General features: G+C 44.4%; 1 protein-coding gene across 1 annotated transcript; it reads right to left on the bottom strand.

The window, feature by feature from the left end:
* Nucleotides 1-531: 531 nt before the first annotated feature.
* Nucleotides 532-10130, bottom strand: LOC139006831 (uncharacterized). The gene is made up of 4 exons (XM_070409553.1): nucleotides 10044-10130; nucleotides 5936-6001; nucleotides 2792-2872; nucleotides 532-1217 (listed from the first exon to the last, which is right to left on the bottom strand). Exons 1-4 carry the CDS (start codon nucleotides 10083-10085, stop codon nucleotides 786-788), a joined length of 621 nt encoding a protein of 206 aa, XP_070265654.1. The 5' UTR covers nucleotides 10086-10130; the 3' UTR covers nucleotides 532-785.
* Nucleotides 10131-18234: the final 8104 nt, after the last annotated feature.

Genomic DNA, 18234 nt, shown 5'->3' with positions numbered 1-18234 from the left:
CTGCACACAAGACCCCACTAAAATCTCTGAGTGAGTCTCTGGCAGTGGTTCCATAGCTAACTGAATAGTTGCTGAAGCTTTTCAATGACAGTTGTCTCCCTAGTTGGCTATAGTTTTAGTTTCTAATCTGCTCACTCTTCCAGGATCATCTCTGCCATGATCATCTATGAACTGGTTGCACAATTTATTTTTTTCTCTGAGCCTTTTCCTTCTGCAGTTTTGAATTGTTCTGTTTGTTTCATTCTGGGCTATGTCTGTCACCCTGGAGTCCACAGCTCAAGTGCTGGACATCAATGAATGACATCAGGATCAAGGCAATAGTCTGAAGAACTGTAGGGATTAAAAGAGTAAATGACCAACCGCAGAATCTCTCCAGATTTGGTAGCAACAATCCCTAGGGCAGGAAGAAAATGCAAAAATAAAAAGACAGGACAGGGCAACAGCAGATTCCTACGGCCTCCCAATTTTGCCTGAAATGGGCTTTTGAAAAAACTTTTATAACAGTGCAGAGGTGATTTAAAAGTTGGCTGTTTTATTTTTAGGTAACAGTGAGAAATTGCCTCAGGGTTGTGGGGCATGTGCCAACATCACTTTCCTGGGTCAGTGAAGCTTCTTTATGGGTGAATTCCTAGAGGAGTTGGTGACTGGCTGAGGTGAATCCCATAACGAAAATAGTCATGTTCACAGGATACATCGCCAGGGCTGGTTGGCCAGGGCCTGGTAGGTGTGGGCCTGGGTCTCCTCCCAAGGCAGGGGGGCGAGGGGAGGGCACTAAGCATTTCAGCTCACATGTCTCCTCGGGGTTCCTTAGTGGTGGGCGCGATGGGGAAGCTGGTGCTGCGAAGTGCTCCCGTTGTGGGGAGACCTGGAGTAGTCAGAACTTGGGGTACCAGGGACAACCTGGCTGACACGCCGAAGTAGTTCCCCAGGTTCCCAGATACAGAGGTCTCTCCATTGCTCTCCAATATCTTGGACTGGGTGGCGGGTGTGAGGATAGGGCCTCTCAGAGCTGTGCTCCCCAGCACGGGAGGAGTCAGAGTGGGCGGGCTTTGTCTAGGAATGACAGGTGCTGGTGGAAGCTGGAAGCTTGCCACCGTGTTGACAGTGGTTCTAATTCTATCTGGCGCTCCAAAAACACTGGAAGTCCACAGAGCTAGCAAGTCGGCTGCCTTCCTGTCAAAAGCATTCTCTGGTTTCCCTTTCAATCTTTGAATTGGCTGTAAGTAGAAGGACAGAGACCAAGTTAGAGAAAGCACTTCCTGGCTGGAATACACAGGTGGCACCATTCTAATTGACAGAGTTCGGGCCTGAAAGAGCCTGGGGAAGGCGTGGGGGTTGGGAGACCATGCACATGTAACTCCTACAGAAGATAAAACAAGGGGTTTCCTAAGGCTGAATGACATGCAACAGGTAGGGTGTGGCTGAAATTGGACTAAATCAGGAGACTCGTTTGGCTTTTTCCTGATTTGCCTACATTTAAGAAATATACACTTTTATTGATTTTAGAAAGAAGAAGGGAAGGAAAAGAGAGAAACATCAATCAGTTGCGTTCTGTATGCACCCCAATGGGGATCTAACTTGCAATCTAGTACGTGCCCGGACCAGGAATTGAACAGGCGACCTTTCGGTGCACGAGACAATGCTCAACCAATTGAGCCACACTGGCCAGGGTGATTTGCCTACACATTGAACGTCACCTGTTCCCTCAGATGCAAACTTAGAACATAGGGAAACGAGCCATGAGGATGGGTTTCTATCAGTGTAGCCAGGTGGGAAGGTCCTAAAGTATCCTTAGATCCTGCTGTATACATCTTGGTCACTACCACCCACCCCCTGATCCTTTCCATGATGGTGCTTTGACTAAACAGTTAAGATAGGCTAGGTATTTTCAGTCCTTTTGTTTTATTTTCCTCCTTTATTATCAGTGTGACCCAATGCTAGGACATTTCCAACAAAAAAATCTTTGGGGCACAACTGTGCCATGTTACATATACCCCGGGACCAATCAACTTGGCCTGGTATTTTTATATCCTTCTCATCTCTGTTGACCTAGTTATCATCATAGGTCATATGCCTGTTAGAATTGTTAAGTGCTGCAAGCAAATGTGAGTGAAGTCACAGCTTTTCTTGAGCCCATATTCTGCCGGCTGTGCTAAGGGAAACACTGAGCTTTATAGGCAGGAATTGGAGCCCCAAACATCCTAGTCAATATGCCCTACATGTCTAATTGTTTTGTTGTTGATTGTGGGCGCCATTTTAGTCTTAGGATTTTCCTTAGGATGGCATTAGAATTCAAGTGGTTGGTTTCAACGCTATGACTTCTAAACTCAGCACAGTACTGAATTTTTCTAATATGGCAGAGGTATTTCATATGAAAAAAGAAAACTTTTTTCCCTGAATCCCAAACATTTCTACTTAGGTTCAGGACACAAAATTTTGAAGAATTCGGACACACTCAGATTTTACCAGTCCCTCAAATATTACCATTGTACTAAGCTCCTACAATTCATATTTGGACTTATTTTGTAAATTATCTAAAACAAGCATTCTAAACCAGGAGCAGTGCCCCCCACGGGACACTTGCAATGTCTGGAGGCGTCATTGGTTGTCACACACAGCAGGCAGGGCATCTATAGGGGACAGCCCAGGGATGCCGCTAACGATGCTACAACCCACAGGACAACCCAATGGCAAATAACTATCCAGCCCCCAAAGCAATAGTGCCTTGTTGAGGAATCCCGGTCCAAGGTGACTCAGTCTGTGCTGTAGGAAAGGCAGTATGCTGACTTACCAGAAGCTGAAATATGTAGTAGCCTTTTCTGTGCCCAGGACTGCTGTCACTGCTCTCCTCTGACAAACCAAACGCTCCTTTCTATAAAAGAAGAATTTAGTTGCCTCAGAACCTCTAATTTCTTTCAGTCTGTTGCTTCCTTTCCAAAAACAAGGATTGGAATATTCCATTCATACTTTCAACGTAAGGTACAAAAATGTCTATCTCTGCACTGTTAGGAAATAAGGTGATCGTAACTGATTTATCTGGATTACAGACTTGTCCGCACTGATATTTAGACATTTTTTAAATTGTTTGGAAATATCTTAAGTGTTGCCCACTTCCAAGTTATCTTAACTAGAGCGTACTAAACACAATTTGTATTTTACTCAGGGCCCCTGTAAACACCATCTACCTACTGCAATCCTGTGACAGCCCCAAACGAATATCCAGAGTGAAGTCCATGTGCCCTGCTCTGAGTGATCCTAAGCTGAAGTCCCAAGTCAAACAATGTTTTGGTTTGTGACAGTGGGGGGGGAAGCAGGAGGGGGAAGGAGGGGGGAGGTGAGGCTTTGTGCTGTGTGTTTTGCGTTAGGAAACCAATCAGAAGCTCTGGCTGTGGATTGACACAGATATTTATGGGACATAATTGATGCACCCTCCAAGCCCAGTGCCAGTAATCTAGCTGAGCATGTCCAGCAAGAGATTATTTGATTATGAAGAGTGAAGAAAAGGAATGAAATATGAGATGCAAAATGCAGTTGATAGACAAGATTCTTAAAACATCAAACCTCTGTGGGAGGGAGCTGGTTGTAGCTAAAAGGCCAGAAAAAGGAGTCCTGGGGAGCAGAAAGATTGAAAATATTACTTGCAAGTCCCTTTCCAATACTAATATTCTATGAGGCTATGATTGCATTTTCACGGAGGGGTTCCAGTTGCTACCACAGGCAATCATGAGCCCAAAAGCTGTTTTTCTAAGAATGAAGTGGTGGCTAGAAGGAATTTAAAAGCAGAAATGAGTATGCCTGTGAGTGTGTAGGGGGGAGGGGAGAAGAAAATGAAGCAGAACCACAAGCAAGTAGAAAACACACAATTACTGTAGCTCTTTTTCCTAGAGGAAATATAGAACTCGACACTAGAAATATTTCACATTCAGTGCCATAGATTAAAACAGAATAAGATGTCATTCTAAATAGTTACAATTTTTAAAAAGGAAAGAACACAGAAGAGAAAATAGGAAAGAAAAATGGCATAGGACATGTATACCATATACAGAGTATCCTCCCAAAATTGTGTACAAACTTTGAATATTTATTAATTCCAATGGGTTAAATCTGAAAACAAATAACATCAATTGAGCTATTAGTTAAGTGTGTATACATTTCTGGGACTATATATATATATATATATATATACTACACACAATTTGCATTTTACTCAGGGCCCCTGTAAACACCATCTACCTACTGCAATCCTGTCGGTTCCTCTAAGATTGAAATTTTCTGCTAAATGTTCATGTGGGGGTGGAAGATCCACATGGATTCTCAAAGGGGGTTGATGACTCCAAGAGAGGTGAGGGCAGTGGCATGGAGCATGTCAGACAACCTGGTCCTCACCCTGTCCCAGGCCCTACGTGGTGTCCGCTCAGCACCTCCTACTGAATCCTCCCAGGGGACTACAATGAAGAGCTGAGCCCAGACTTGACACTAGCGGATTCGGTGAGTGAATCCATGCAACAGCCAATGCTGAACTGTCCAATCCCACCCCTTAACTCTTCATTCTTTTTCTTTTTTTAGTATATTTTTATTGATTTCAGAGAGGAAGGGAAAGGGAGAGAGAGATAGAAACATTGATGAGAGAGGATCATGGATTGTCAGCCACCTGCACGTCCCACACCGGGGTCCGGGCCCACAACCTGGGCATGCACCCTGACCAGGAATCGAACCACGACCCCTCATCATTGATGTTTCTAGATCACCCTCTCCTTTCCTCTCTGAAATCAATAAAAATTAAAAAATACATATATATATTTTAAAATAACTGCAGGAGGAGGCATGAGTGTGTCTGAGTTTAGGTGAGGGTGGGGCGAGGGCCAGGGAAGTGCTGTGTAGTTGCACCCTCAGGGCTGACGAGGTATTAACGGGCTGTTGGGGGAGGAGGAGGGCTGCTCTGAGGCAGAAGGAAAAGGCAAGGAGAGCAGCAGCACGGTGAAGCCTCAGAGGCAGACATTCAGATCTCCATCCTTCTGTCTTCCACCTCCCTCTGTGCCTTTGGGCTCTTCCTTCTGCATCATAAAGCAGAAACTTAAACCTACATGGTCCCGCCCCCCCCCCCCCCCCCCCCCCCCCCCCCCCCCCCCCGTGAATGTGTTGTGGAGATAACCTGGAGCAGAAGGGCCTCCCAACCTAGACTCCACTCTCCCCGCCTCACGGAGACAGAGAGTCAGCAAGTTAAACATTATTTCTGAAAATGTACTGACTCCTAAGTGACTTTTAGTCACCCTCATTTTACCAAAAATGAATTTAGATCCTTTCTTGAAGGAGGGAATGGATATAAAAAGGGGCAAGAATGGGGGGGAAACTGACCTAGTTCAGTGGTCGGCAAACCGCAGCTCGCGAGCCACATGCGGCTCTTTGGCCCCTTGAGTGTGGCTCTTCCACAAACTACCACCTGCGGGCGTGCACGTACAGTGCGATTGAAACTTTGTGGCCCACGCACAGAAGTCGGTTTTCGGCCTGGGCGAGTCTATTTTGAAGAAGTGGCGTTAGAAGAAGTCGGGGGTGGACATGCAGAGAGGATGAATGAAAGGAGATAGACGAAACAAGTACAAGACGAGTGTGGATGGGAGAGTTGGAAGGGGTCGACCTCAGCGAACGTACCTCAATCAGATTGAGGACATTTTCAGCAAAGGCCAGCTTAGGAGTACCCTAATTAAGTTAATAACAACGTACCTATCTATATAGTTTAAGTTTAAAAATTTTGGCTCTCAAAAGAAATTTCAATTGTTGTACTGTTGATATTTGGCTCTGTTGACTAATGAGTTTGCCGACCACTGATTACCAGAAATCTGGACGCCCTGTACACCCGCAGCGCATGACTCTCTTCCTCTGGGTCAACCTCGGAGCCCCGCCAGGGCAGGAAGTGGGAAGGCGCAGCGTCACTCACCGTCTGAAGTGTAAGAACTCCGTGGAGAAAGACCAGCAGACTCACACACGGGGCCATGACGAGGCGCTGAAAGCACAGGGGACACTTCTTAATTCATACCAACAGCCGCGTATGCACACACACGATGCCCTGGTCATTCAGTCTGTATTCATTTGACACCAACCATGTACCACGGAGGCAGCGTGCACAGAGGTCAGGAGAGCAGGCAGGGTTTGAAATCCCGGCCTTGGTACTTGCTGGCTGTGTGACCTGGGCAAATTATTTAACCTTTTTGTGTCCCATTTTCCCCATCTAGAAAGTGGGGATAACATTGAAAGCTATTTTAAGGCTGGTTATGAAATTGAATGAGGTGGTATATATGAAGCATTTAAAATGGGGCACGGGCCCTGGCTGGGTAGCTCAGTTGGTTAGAGCGTTGTCCTGATATGCCAAGGTTGCAGGTTCGCTCCCTGGTCAGGGCACGTACAAGAAGTAACCAATGGCCCTAACCGGTTTGGCTCAGTGGATAGAGCGTTGGCCTGTGGACTGAAGGGTCCCGGGTTTGATTCTGGTCAAGGGCATGTACCTTGGTTGCAGGCACATTCCCAGTAGGGGGCGTGCAGGAGGCAACTGATCTATGTTTCTCTCTTATCGATGTTTCTAACTCTCTATCCCTCTCCCTTCCTCTCTGTAAAAAATCAATAAAATATATTTTAAAAAAATAAAAAAAGAAGTAACCAATGAATGTGTAGATAAGTGGAACAACAAATCGATGTTTCTCTCTCTCTCTCTTCCTCTCTCCCTCTAAAATCAATAAATTAAAAAAAAATACATCAAGTTAAATAAATAAAATGGTGCATGGCACACAGCCCTCCGTGTGATTTTATTGTTACTCCCATGCTCTGGGCTGAGCACCAAATAGATATAGAGAAAAGTAAAACAAAGGCTTGGCTGTCAAGCAATGCAGTCTATTTGAAGAGATTCAATATAAGGAGCAGACTTCTGCCCCTACTGCGTCCGTCCTTCCTGACTCACAGCGGTTAACTCATAAGATATCTGCTGAGAGGATCCATACACTGGAGGCATCTCGGGGTGACTTTGACACGAACAGTGCCTTCCTTGCACAGCTGTCTAGGTCCAAAGGTCGAACGTTCGAAAGCAAAAAAAAAAACAAAAAAAAGCCTGAAGCGGAAATAACTAAGAGCCACGTGGGTCCTAGGAAATCAGGCTCTGGTTAACTTGACATCCTCCCCATCCTGGCTGCTTCCTGACCTGCTGGAGCCCGGCCCACTGCAGGGCGGTGAACACCTTTACCTTGTCGTCCACAGAGGCCTTGAGGTGTTTTCCAGGGATCCTGACTCAGCAGTGTGGTGGCTGACTCCGCAGCCTCCTCCAGGAGCTGTAGCAGGCCCGCCCCTAACCCCCCCCACCCCACCCCACCCCACCCCCGGGCCCTGTGAGCCTCCTTTCTGAGGGCGAAGAACACAGAGGACGCCCCTGCCCGCGCTGGGCTTCTTTCCTGGCGGTGCGGTGCGGAGGCCCAGCAGGTCGCTCCTTGGAAGCAGGAACCACCTAAGAGCTCTGGTGTGGACACGTGCTGACTGTGGAAGCCTACGAGGATATGCCACCCCAGAACATGCCTCTTTGGCATCGGAATTATTTTGAGCTAAGACCCTGGAGAACCAGCGGATGCAGGGAAAATTCTGAAACCAGGGCATGCGTTTCCCTTGTGTAAAGGACATTTCTGTTTGAGAAGTGTATGTCCCTCTCCCTGCAGGAAGAGAAGGACTCCCAACAACTCCTACTAACTCAGAAGGCACTGACTTGGGTCCGCATGCTAAGCCTCACTAAACAACCTGCTACCGTTCTCTCCCTGACACCGTCCCATAACTCACCTCCCCTAGCCTAGGAGCCCCAGACCCCTTTCTGTGTGAGCTCAAATTCTACAGTGGTTGCTCGTCACTGGGTGTGCCCCTGCGTAGGTGCACACGTGAATGAACTTCTGTTTTTCTTGGTGGTCTGCCTTTTGCCAGGCTGGTTCACAGGGCCCCAGCTGAGAACGTGCGACAGGCAGAGGGGAATTTTTTCCCTTCCCTGCACTATTTCCTGCCTCCCCACCACCCCTAAACCCTCTATTGAGAACTTTCTATAGTCCGGGCCCTGCGTAGAGTGCTTTACGCACATTATTTCACTTAATCCCTGCAGTAAGGTCATCGGGTGGGTGTTTTATGCCTATTTAATAGACTAGAGTCAGGGTTCGAATGTCTGTCTGCCTCCAATTGATTCTTTCTGAGTGACCCAGATCCCAAGGCCCGTTTCTTCTTGGCCCTTTGGGGTTAGACAGGATAAAGGTCACGTGCGAGCATTTTATCATTTACAGAGTGCTTTTCCAGAAACAGCCACCCAGTCCATGGCATTTTGTTACAGGAGCCCAAGCTGACTAAGACACAGGCAGCCCTTTGCTCCCAAGAGCTGACCCTCAGGCCCCTTAGTTCTGCACATAGCACATGGCACAGTTCCAGGTTTCAGGACACCTCTGCACCTGGGAGCTGACTTCCTGCCACGGACAAGACTCTGTCGACTTTCATTTTCCCATGAGGCCTAGGGTCTTCCTCCGTCACACCCCTGACCACACCACTGCCACCAAATGCAGGGCCTTTCCCCACCCACCACGCAGCCTTCTGTATTGAGGAAGGAGGACAGCTAGACAGACTCCATGTGGACGGATTAAGCTGAAACTCTGTAGTATTGTCAGAAGAATAGCAAACCCCAAAGGTTTGGTCTCCACCCCTGCCTGTGGTATTGTCTCACATTCTACCTTTAGGGAGTTTTTTTTTTTTAACTTAAATTACTGCCTCTCTTTATCTTCAATTAAATTCAATAAATATTTCTTGACAGTGTGAAAGGCAGCAGGGACACAGAGAAGGAAGATATCACCTTTTATAATGCAGGCTTCTCAGCCCTAATAGTTACCCCGGCATTTTCTGAAGGACAAGCAGCCTGGCCAGTGTGGCGCATTCCCAGGGACCTGCCCAGTAAGAACGCTGCATAGGAGAGGAGAATTGAGCACCCCCTGGAGACCATGGGAGGTGAGACCAGGCCTGCCCGGAGAGAGGGTAAAGCGGATACATTTCCCAGGCTCCCAAATAACCTCCAGTAGCTAGAGAACCACCTCGAGGAAGTTAGGTCAAGCGGGAGCTATGTCAGACAATAACATTTAATACTAATAATAAAACATAATAATGAAACTAATCTTTACCAAGCTCTCATTACAAACAAGGCAGTGCACGATCTCATTTGATCTTCATCATGCTACCAAATAGGCTTTAATAACCAGAAATGTCTAAATAAGTAACCAGTAAATGTTGAAATTACCTGCAGGGCTAATATTTTTTCAAAGCTTGGCTGAGTGAATTTAGAAAAGACACAGTAAACTATGTGAGTAAAATACCCCTTTGTCCAGTGGATCCTGGTCTAGAAAAGATCTAAAACAGATCTTGCAGGCATGGGGTTGTCTTGTTCTTACTTCGGCTCTTCTGTTCAACTATACCCTCCTTACAGGCCCAGCAAAGGAACAACATATATCATGATACATCTTATCAGTTCACGTTCAAAACAACAAAGGGACGTAAGGAGAAATCTTCCCCAGCCACAGACTTTGCTGATTCTGTCATTGCCGTTTCCCTTCAGCAAAACCGCTCAGAGAGATCACGGGGAGAAAGAACTGGAAACCCTGAGGGCTCATCAACAGGATCGCATGCCTCTCAGCAAGGGCTCCGTGTGTGTGTGTGTGTGTGTGTGTGTGTGTGTGTGTGTTTCCATGCATATCATCAATAAAAAAATGTGAGCATGTACCCTTTATATATTATTTACTTATCATTTAATTTTCAATCTGTTTTCAGCATGTTCTACAGCATACTTCAAAAAATGAAAATTCTAGAATTGTCTTCTACCCCAGTGGGTCTTGTGGTCCATGGCCAGGCTACAAACAAACCATTCTCCCTACTCCAGTAACCATCTCACGTGGCCCCATCAGCCAGCTCCATCTGACGCCTGCAGGTTTTCTAAACCCTGAATAAATCAATAATTCAGAGGGGAGGCATTTCCCTTCGGGGCCCCCGGGACTTACCTGCTGCCACTGGAGGCTTCTGAGACCAGCAGGAGACTCCATTGGGGAGCAACAAAGGCATACTCTTAACCCCACAAAATGCCCCTGGTGAAGAATTCTGTGGTTTTGGGTGTTTTTGAGACAGGAGGACTTATAAAACATGATGTCAGATAGGGAGGGACAGTCTGTTTTCAGGATTTGTTTTTGAGAGAATTGCTTACTCCAGGCTTTGCAGCCAACCACAACCCCCCCTCCTCCCACATAATTATGCAGAGGCTGGAGGGGGAAGGCCCTTCAGGAGGTAGGAGGCCAGAGCCTTCTCAGCGTACACATTCGTGAGTTCCTAACTACCAGAGAGCCCCTCAGACAAACAGCACCAAATACTGTAGACAAGTAACCTTTGAAATGTTGTGTCAGTTTTATTATTTATTTTTTCAAACAACTGATTAAGAATTTACAACAGTCAGAGAAGACTATAAGGCAGATGGCAAATTCTAATGAAATGAACCTAAGCTACATCACGCCACATCTTCCTTTGTGTTGGCTTTTGTCTCAGACAGTATTTTATTATTCGGGGTTTAACATCTGGATGGCGTTCAGTGTAAAAATTCTTCCATTTCAGGAGGTAAACACTTGTTTCTCATTTCCTGCGTTCCTTCCAGCAAATGCCAGGAACGCACAAAGCTTGGTGGGCACATAGAAATGTACCAGAAAGCGTACACTTCCTGCAACAGAGCTTCCTAGAGAGCAACCCTGCGATTCGCACAAACGTGTATGAGAAGCACTTTGCCAGCTGAAGAGGCTGACAAAACCTCCCCCAGCAGCCCTGCTCTAGCCGGCTTCCCTGCACACTCTAGCACGCCAACACATCGCCCAGCTGCCGCAGGCTATAACTGACTGCCAGGGCCTCCTATGGTGGCTGTCCCACCCCCACCACCCCCACCACCCCCACAGCTGGAGAACCTCTCGCCCAGCTGTGCTGATAGGGTCTGCTGGCTGAGCCAGCCTCTGCGGCAGTCAGAAGGGCACAGAGCTGTGCTTCTGAGGATTCCTGTAGAGCAGCTACTAGTATTCTCAGACCTGGCTGCACATTAGAACGATCCCAGGCATTTTGAAAATGCTGGTGCTCTGATCCCTTCCACAACCAGAAATTTAAATTTAGTTGGACTTGGATGAGGCTTTGGTATATTTTTAAAAGGTCCCCAGATGATGCTAAAGTGGAGCCAGGGCTGGGAAGTTCTGGGTCACATTGCTCTCCAGGTCCCAGCTGTGGGGATGAATAAAACTGTGTCCTTTGGGCTTAATCTCCAAAATTTATAGGGAACTCATACAACTTAACAAAAAGAAGATAAACAATCCAATCAAAAAATGGGCAAAGGATCTAAATAGACACCTTTCAAAAGAGGACATTCAGAAAGCCAAGAGACATATGAAAACATGCTCAAAGTCACTAATCATCCGAGAGATGCAAATCAAAACAACAATGAGGTACCATCTCACACCTGTCAGAATGGCCATCATCAACAAATCAACAAACGACAAGTGCTGGAGAGGATGTGGAGAAAAAGGAACACTCCTGCACTGCTGGTGGGAATGCAGACTGGTGCAGCCACTATGGAAGGCAGTATGGAGTTTCCTCAAAAAATTGGAAATGGAACTCCCATTTGACCCTGTGATCCCACTTCTAGGAATATATCCCAAGAAACCAGAAACACCAATCAGAAAGGATATATGTACCCAGATGTTCATAGCAGCACAATTCACCATAGCTAAGATCTGGAAACAGCCTAAGTGCCCATCAGTAGATGAATGGATTAGAAAACTGTGGTACATCTACACGATGGAATACTATGCTGCTGTTAAAAAGAAGGAACTCCTACCATTTGCAACAGCATGGATGGAACTGGAGAGCATTATGCTAAGTGAAACAAGCCAGTCAATGAAGGAAAAATACCACATGATCTCACTCTTTCATGGATAATTAAGACCACTACAAACTTTTGAACAATAATAAATACAGTGGCAGAGCTGCCTCAAACTGATTGTCGGACTGCAGTGGGAAGGCCAGGGAGGGTTGGGGGACAGGAGGGAGGGGAGTAAGAGATCAACCGAAGGACTTGTATGCACCCATATAACCATAACTAATGGACATAAGACACTGGGGGGTAAGGGAGGGCAGGGGCTTGTCAAGGGCGGGGGGGGGGGGGGGGGGGAAAGGACACTTATGTAATACCCTTTGTAATACTTTAAGCAAAAAATAAAAATAAATAAATAAATAAATATTTTTAAAAAAAACAAAAAACTGTGTCCTTTGTTAGCCATGTACTAGTAAATATTTGTTTTACTAAATACCCTATTATTCTCAGTGCATTGGTCATAAAAATGTAATTCCGCCCAGCCTTCGTGGCTCAGTGATTGAGCGTTGACCTATGAACCAGGAGATCACGGTTCAATTCCCATTCAGGGCACATGCCCGGATTGTGGGTTCAATCCCCCGTAGGGGGCATGCAGGAGGCAGCTGATCAATGATTCTCTCTCATCATTGATGCTTCTATCTCTCTCTCCCTTTTTCTCTGAAATCAATAAAAATATATTTAAAAAAGTAAAAATGTAATTCCTAGCCCCCAAGGTATCTGCTATACATTCATATGTGATATATATATTTCAGAGAGGAAGGGAGAGGGAGAGATAGAAACATCAATGATGAGAGAGAATCATTGATCAGCTGCCTCCTGCATGCCCCCTACGGGGGATTGAACCCACAACCTGGGCATGTGCCTTGACGGGAATCGAACTGTGACCTCTTGGTTCATAGGTTGACACTCAACCTCTGAGCCACATCAGCCGGGCCAGATATATTTTATTACTTTTCACAGCATCCTCCTAGGTGTAGCAAATTACTGCTTGAAAGCAGTGAGAAGCTCAGGAGGACAGAGGCCCAGGCTCTCTGTGCTTGTCTGTTTCCCTTTTGCCTGGTACCAAAGAGATACATGAAAATTATTTGTTGACTGGATAGATGAATAAACAGAGAAAGTTAAGACCATATATTGAACTACTGAACTCAAATTTATTGAATGATAGAATCTAGATAAAAAAATATCTCTGTGTGAGAGAATGCCGAGTTGAGTCTAATCAGGTAAGTGATAACAGAGGTAAATATAAGATCCAGTTCTTCAGTCCAAGGGGACAGGTACGAAGATATCAAACGTGTTCTTGGTGGTTCCCCAGAAAGATAGTTGTAGCCCTAGATCATATTAATAGACATAGGATCTGGAATGTAGGAGGCAATCATCTCATTTTTGTAATTTTCCAGATCACACTGTGGTATATTATGTGCAGTTCTAAAAACCATTATATATAAAACCATTATATATAAAAACTAGAGAAAATGTGCAGAATACTCCTAAGATTCTGGGAGAAATCAAACTATGTCACAAAGAATGATTAGGGAAGTGGAGAATTTTTGCTTGGAGAAACGTGGGACTACGAGCATTATGTTTATTTATTTGAAGGTTACCATTGAGAAAACAAACTAGATTCATTCAATGTGACCCCAAAGAATTCAACTGGGATCAAATGTTAATTCCATACAGAGAATACTTTTCCAAGAACAAAGGTACCCAAAGAAGGAATGTGGAAAGGGCTCTCTTGCACAGAGGGAGTTCTTGTTGCCAGAGGTACGCAGGCAGATGTCTATACGTCGGGCAGAGGTCTGCATGTTGTGGAGGAGCACTGGGGTCTTGTTGAGCTGCAGGTCCAGAGTGGAGCCTGATCTGTCTGCTTCTCTAACAAGCTCCCAGGTGATTTGACTGAATGGCCTTTAAGATCCTTTCCAAGCCTGAGACTTTGGCCTCTAATAAACACATGCACGTTCTCTCCTACGCAAACTCCATTCCCTTTGACTTCTAGGTGTGGTCCTGTTGCAGCCAGTTATAAGAAGAGAGTTTTGGGAAACTTTCCAAATGAGGCCAAAGTCCAGCATAAATGACATGTAGTGACTTTTCCACCTCAGAGGAACAGAACGGGGTAATAGGTTGTGATCCTTGTTCTTAGGAGGTCCTCTACTCTGAAACATAGGCCACATATTTGTAGAGATGTAACCTGTAAAATCTTTCTCATTCCGTTTGCTTTGTACATAGGAATTGACAGATTAGGAAGAAACTTGTCACTTTACCTCCAAAATAAAACAAAGGGAATTTTAGAGCATTTCCCTTGGGCTTCATCAATTTCTGCCCTAACTCAAAGGGTCAGGACACCCACTTCTCCTGCGGGACACATCCCAGTCATCTTTGCAGCGCCTGAATGCAGGCTGGGGCCAGAATCCTGTCACTCACCAACCTCCCCAGGTTTGGCAGAGGCTGCAGGCTGCGTGCCTCTCCCCAGCATTGTTTTCCTTTCTCCCTTTGTTGTAGAACCTCTGATTCTTAGTGAGGCAGATGACTCCCCAAAGGGGGAAAAATCTATTTCCTAGATTACTTTGCTTATCTTCCTGATCCCTCTTTAAAATGCACTAGATAGAAAATGACATTCACCTTGAAAATAATATAGTGATACAAAAATTTCCAATGAAGCATTGTCATTTTATTCAGGATATTGAAAGGGGGTACATTGCGATATGAGGAGCAGGGAGATAATTGATCTCTTTGATCTTCAGCTGGTATGAATGCCTGAAGGAAGAAGCTGCATTTGGCAGGAAGTTCTCCAAGAATCATGAATCTCCCCGTCTGTTGGTGGTAAGAGGGACTGCTGGGGTAGAAATCAAAGGAGTAGAATTGTCTATTTTTGTTGGAAATAGTGTCATAGGTATCAGGGTAGTTCTTCTGTTTATTGGTGGGTTCCTCTGATAGAAAAAAAATCAAGACAAAAATGCATTTATAAATACTTAACATATAAATATTCCTTGTGTAAATACTTTTAAGTTTATATAGGTAGGAAGGAAAGAATTTTCAACCGATACCATACTTAAAATTTTTTTATTAACTTATTACCAACTTCCTCTACTTTTTTGTATGTGTATGACAGTCAATGAAATTTCAAGAATTTTTATTTGATCTCTCTTTAAATTTTTTAAAAATATGTTTTTATTGATTTTTTTTTTGAGAGAGAGAGACAGGGAGAGGGATAGAGAGATAGAAACATCGATGAGAGAGAAACATTATCCATAAGCTAACTCCTGCACGCCCACTTCTGGGGGTCGAGCCCACAACCTGTCATGTGCCCTGACTGGGAATTGAACCAAGATCTTTTAATTCCTGGGTTGACACTTAACCACTGAGCCACTCGGGCCAGGCTGATCTTTAAAAAGATAATCAAGTATTCTTCTTCTAACCTTATTGTTCCAGCCAATCCTCCTGGTGAGAACAACTAGAAGAATTGGACCAGAAACAATTTTTTTAAGCATCTGTTTGAAGGTAGCAGAGTTCTAAGAAAATAAGGCTTTATGGGCTAAAAGTTGCATTGAGGCAAGTCTCCCAGGGAGGCATTGGCAATTCCAAAAGTAGTGGCTGAACGGTTGAGAAGCTGAGAACTTTAGACAAATCCGTAGGGCTGGGGAGGTCAAAGGCTTATGGTTGCAATTCAAAGAACCTCATTCTGGGAATAAGAGTGAATCAGAGGGACTTGTTCCAATCATCTCAGTCTCTGATTGAAATACGGTGTAAGGTGGTCTGTGAATGTTGTGCCCATGGCCTACATGCTCATGAGAAACAAAAATAAATCCTCTCTGGAGGAAGACAACTTTACCCAGAACCTCAAGTTGTCTCTACAATTTTCAACAACAGTGTTCACTGTTCAATAAAAAATAACCAGGCTAAAAAAAGTGTGTGTGTGTGTTGGGAGCGGGGTGGGGGGGGGGGGGGGGTTGGGGGGCGGATCCAAAGGTGTGGGGAAGAAGGAACAGGATTCAACCGAAAAGGGAAAAGTAGGTAATAGAAGCAGACCCTCAGGAGATCCAAAAGTGAACTTATCAGACACTAACTGTAAAAGAACTGTGCTTAAAATGCTCATGAAATTAAAAGATAGATGATGACTTTGGCATCAAATGGACATTTTTGAGCTGAAAAATATAACAACTGAAATTAAGAATTCAATAGATTGGTTTAACATCAGATTGAATACAACTGAAGACAGAACTTGTGAACAGAAAGTAGACTGAAGCTGAGAAAAATAAAAGAATAGAAAATAGAAAAAGATATGTAATACTTTCAATAACAAAGATTTAAATAAAAATTAGAAAAGAGCACATAAGACATATGAGAATCAATGTAAAGGTTGATTGTGAATTTTAAGTGTAAGAAGAGTACAAAAAGAAAAACACAGAAGTAATATTTGATCAGATAATTGGTAAAAATTTTCCAAAAATGATGAAAAATTCAAGAAGCACTATGATTCATAAGTAAGAAAATAGAAATAACTACACATTACAGTAAATCTTCTGAAAAACAGAAATTAAAAAATAGTTTTAGAGATATTTTCAAAATAAAAGTTAGGTAAATTTAAAATAAATGTTTGGTGGTTTTTTTTTGTTGTTGTTTAATTTCCTTCTCAGAGGCTTTTAGTAGGAATTACATAATGGAAGTTTAAGAGGATTATCTATACTAATAAAAGGGTAATATGTTAATTAGACCAGGAAACCTTCTGGGCATCCTTCCAGACAAAATATAAAAGCCGTGGTGGCGGGGCTGAGGCAGAGGCAGTTAGGGGTGATCAGGCCAGGAAGGGAGGGCAGTTGGGGGCAAGCAGGCTGGCAGGCAGAGTGGTTAGGGGTGATAAGGCAGGCAGGCAAGTGAGCGGTTAGTAACCAGCAGTCCTGGATTGCGAGAGGGATGAGGGATGAGGGATGTCCGACTGCCAGTAGTCGGACAACCCCCGAGTGGTCCCAGATTGGAGGGGATGCAGGTCGGGCTGAGGGAGACCCCCCCCCCCCATGCACAAATTTCGTGCACCGGGCCACTAGTTGGTTAATAACTGTTTTCAAGAAATTAAAACATTTTTCAGACAGAGTCACAAGTTTTCATTCTTCCATTAATGAGCAATTTTATTAGTCTGTGAAACATTAGTAACTCATATTAATGATTTAAAAGCAAAAGTAGCCAGTATGATTGCCGGGAACCAATTCCAGCATGTCATGATTTCAAGAGTTTCATCAAAAGATTGATGAGACTTGGGGACTCAACAGGGTTGAGTCACACATGTAGTCACCTGTTGGGAATGGCTAAGGGCATTTCCCCAAACCTGAATAGGAAACTGATTGTGGCTGCCAGACAGCTAAAAGGCATCTTAATCTACATGTTATTGCCTCCTACTGGCCAAAATCCTGTAGAGCTGTAGGCTATTCTCCAAACTGACAATGCTTCTGTACCCTTTGAAACCTTACCCTTTGAAGTGTATTATCTCCACCTTGCCTTAGGACAAATTGTGTTAATAAAAGCAAGGGTCCTAGACAAGGAGGGAGTCTTCAGTTCCTTTAGCTGATGGTCCTCTGACCCCCAATGCCTTTCAAAATAATATCTCGTCTCCAGACTCTTTATTAGTCTCCGGATTCCTATGTCATCTACGCGCAGCCCCTTTTCCAGATTCCTGAACCCTTCTTGATGCTGGGACAAGAACCCCGGCATATGATGACAACAAAACTTTCAAACATGATTTCCCATTTCCCGTGACTTTCCCTTATTTTCCCGAACGTTCACTCCTTTTTCAAGTTTGATAATGATAGAAAAATCAAGAATAAAAACTTACACAAATGTTCAAGAGTTTATATAAATATTGACATTCCTGCAAGGAAAAAATAAACAACACAGTTACATGACATTTAATAGTTAGGAAACTTTGTTTCAGTTCAAATCTATTTTAAGATGTTCTGAAGAAAATAAGACACTCCAAAGACAAAATTGCAAAAATTGCTTTCTGACCTGTGATTAGTAAAGAAGCTTGTTGCAGCATAAACTGGACAAACATATTGAAGAGAAGGGAGTTAGCTGAGATGAATAACTGTACAATAATTTTCCAGATGTTAATTCTAGTGAAAAAAACAACCAGAGGCCCTAGAAACAGCGTGATTTATCTCTGCCCTTCTGTTGAGAGTAGGAAGGAAAAGAAGTGGAGAGCAAGTGTGGGGAACAGAGAGCTGTGTGTTTGGCAGTCTCTCCGAGCAGAAACCTGAGCTTGCAGGTACCCCAATCACCCTCAGGAACATGCAAGCAGCAAGCAATAG

This window comes from Myotis yumanensis, unplaced genomic scaffold (assembly GCF_028538775.1).
Source record: "Myotis yumanensis isolate MYYU_CA2020_CCGP unplaced genomic scaffold, mMyoYum1.0.hap1 SCAF_1, whole genome shotgun sequence".
In the NCBI taxonomy this organism is placed as follows: Eukaryota; Metazoa; Chordata; class Mammalia; order Chiroptera; family Vespertilionidae; genus Myotis; species Myotis yumanensis.
The sequence above is the reverse complement of the archived record's forward strand: the minus strand, read 5'-3'. Positions and strand labels throughout refer to the sequence as shown.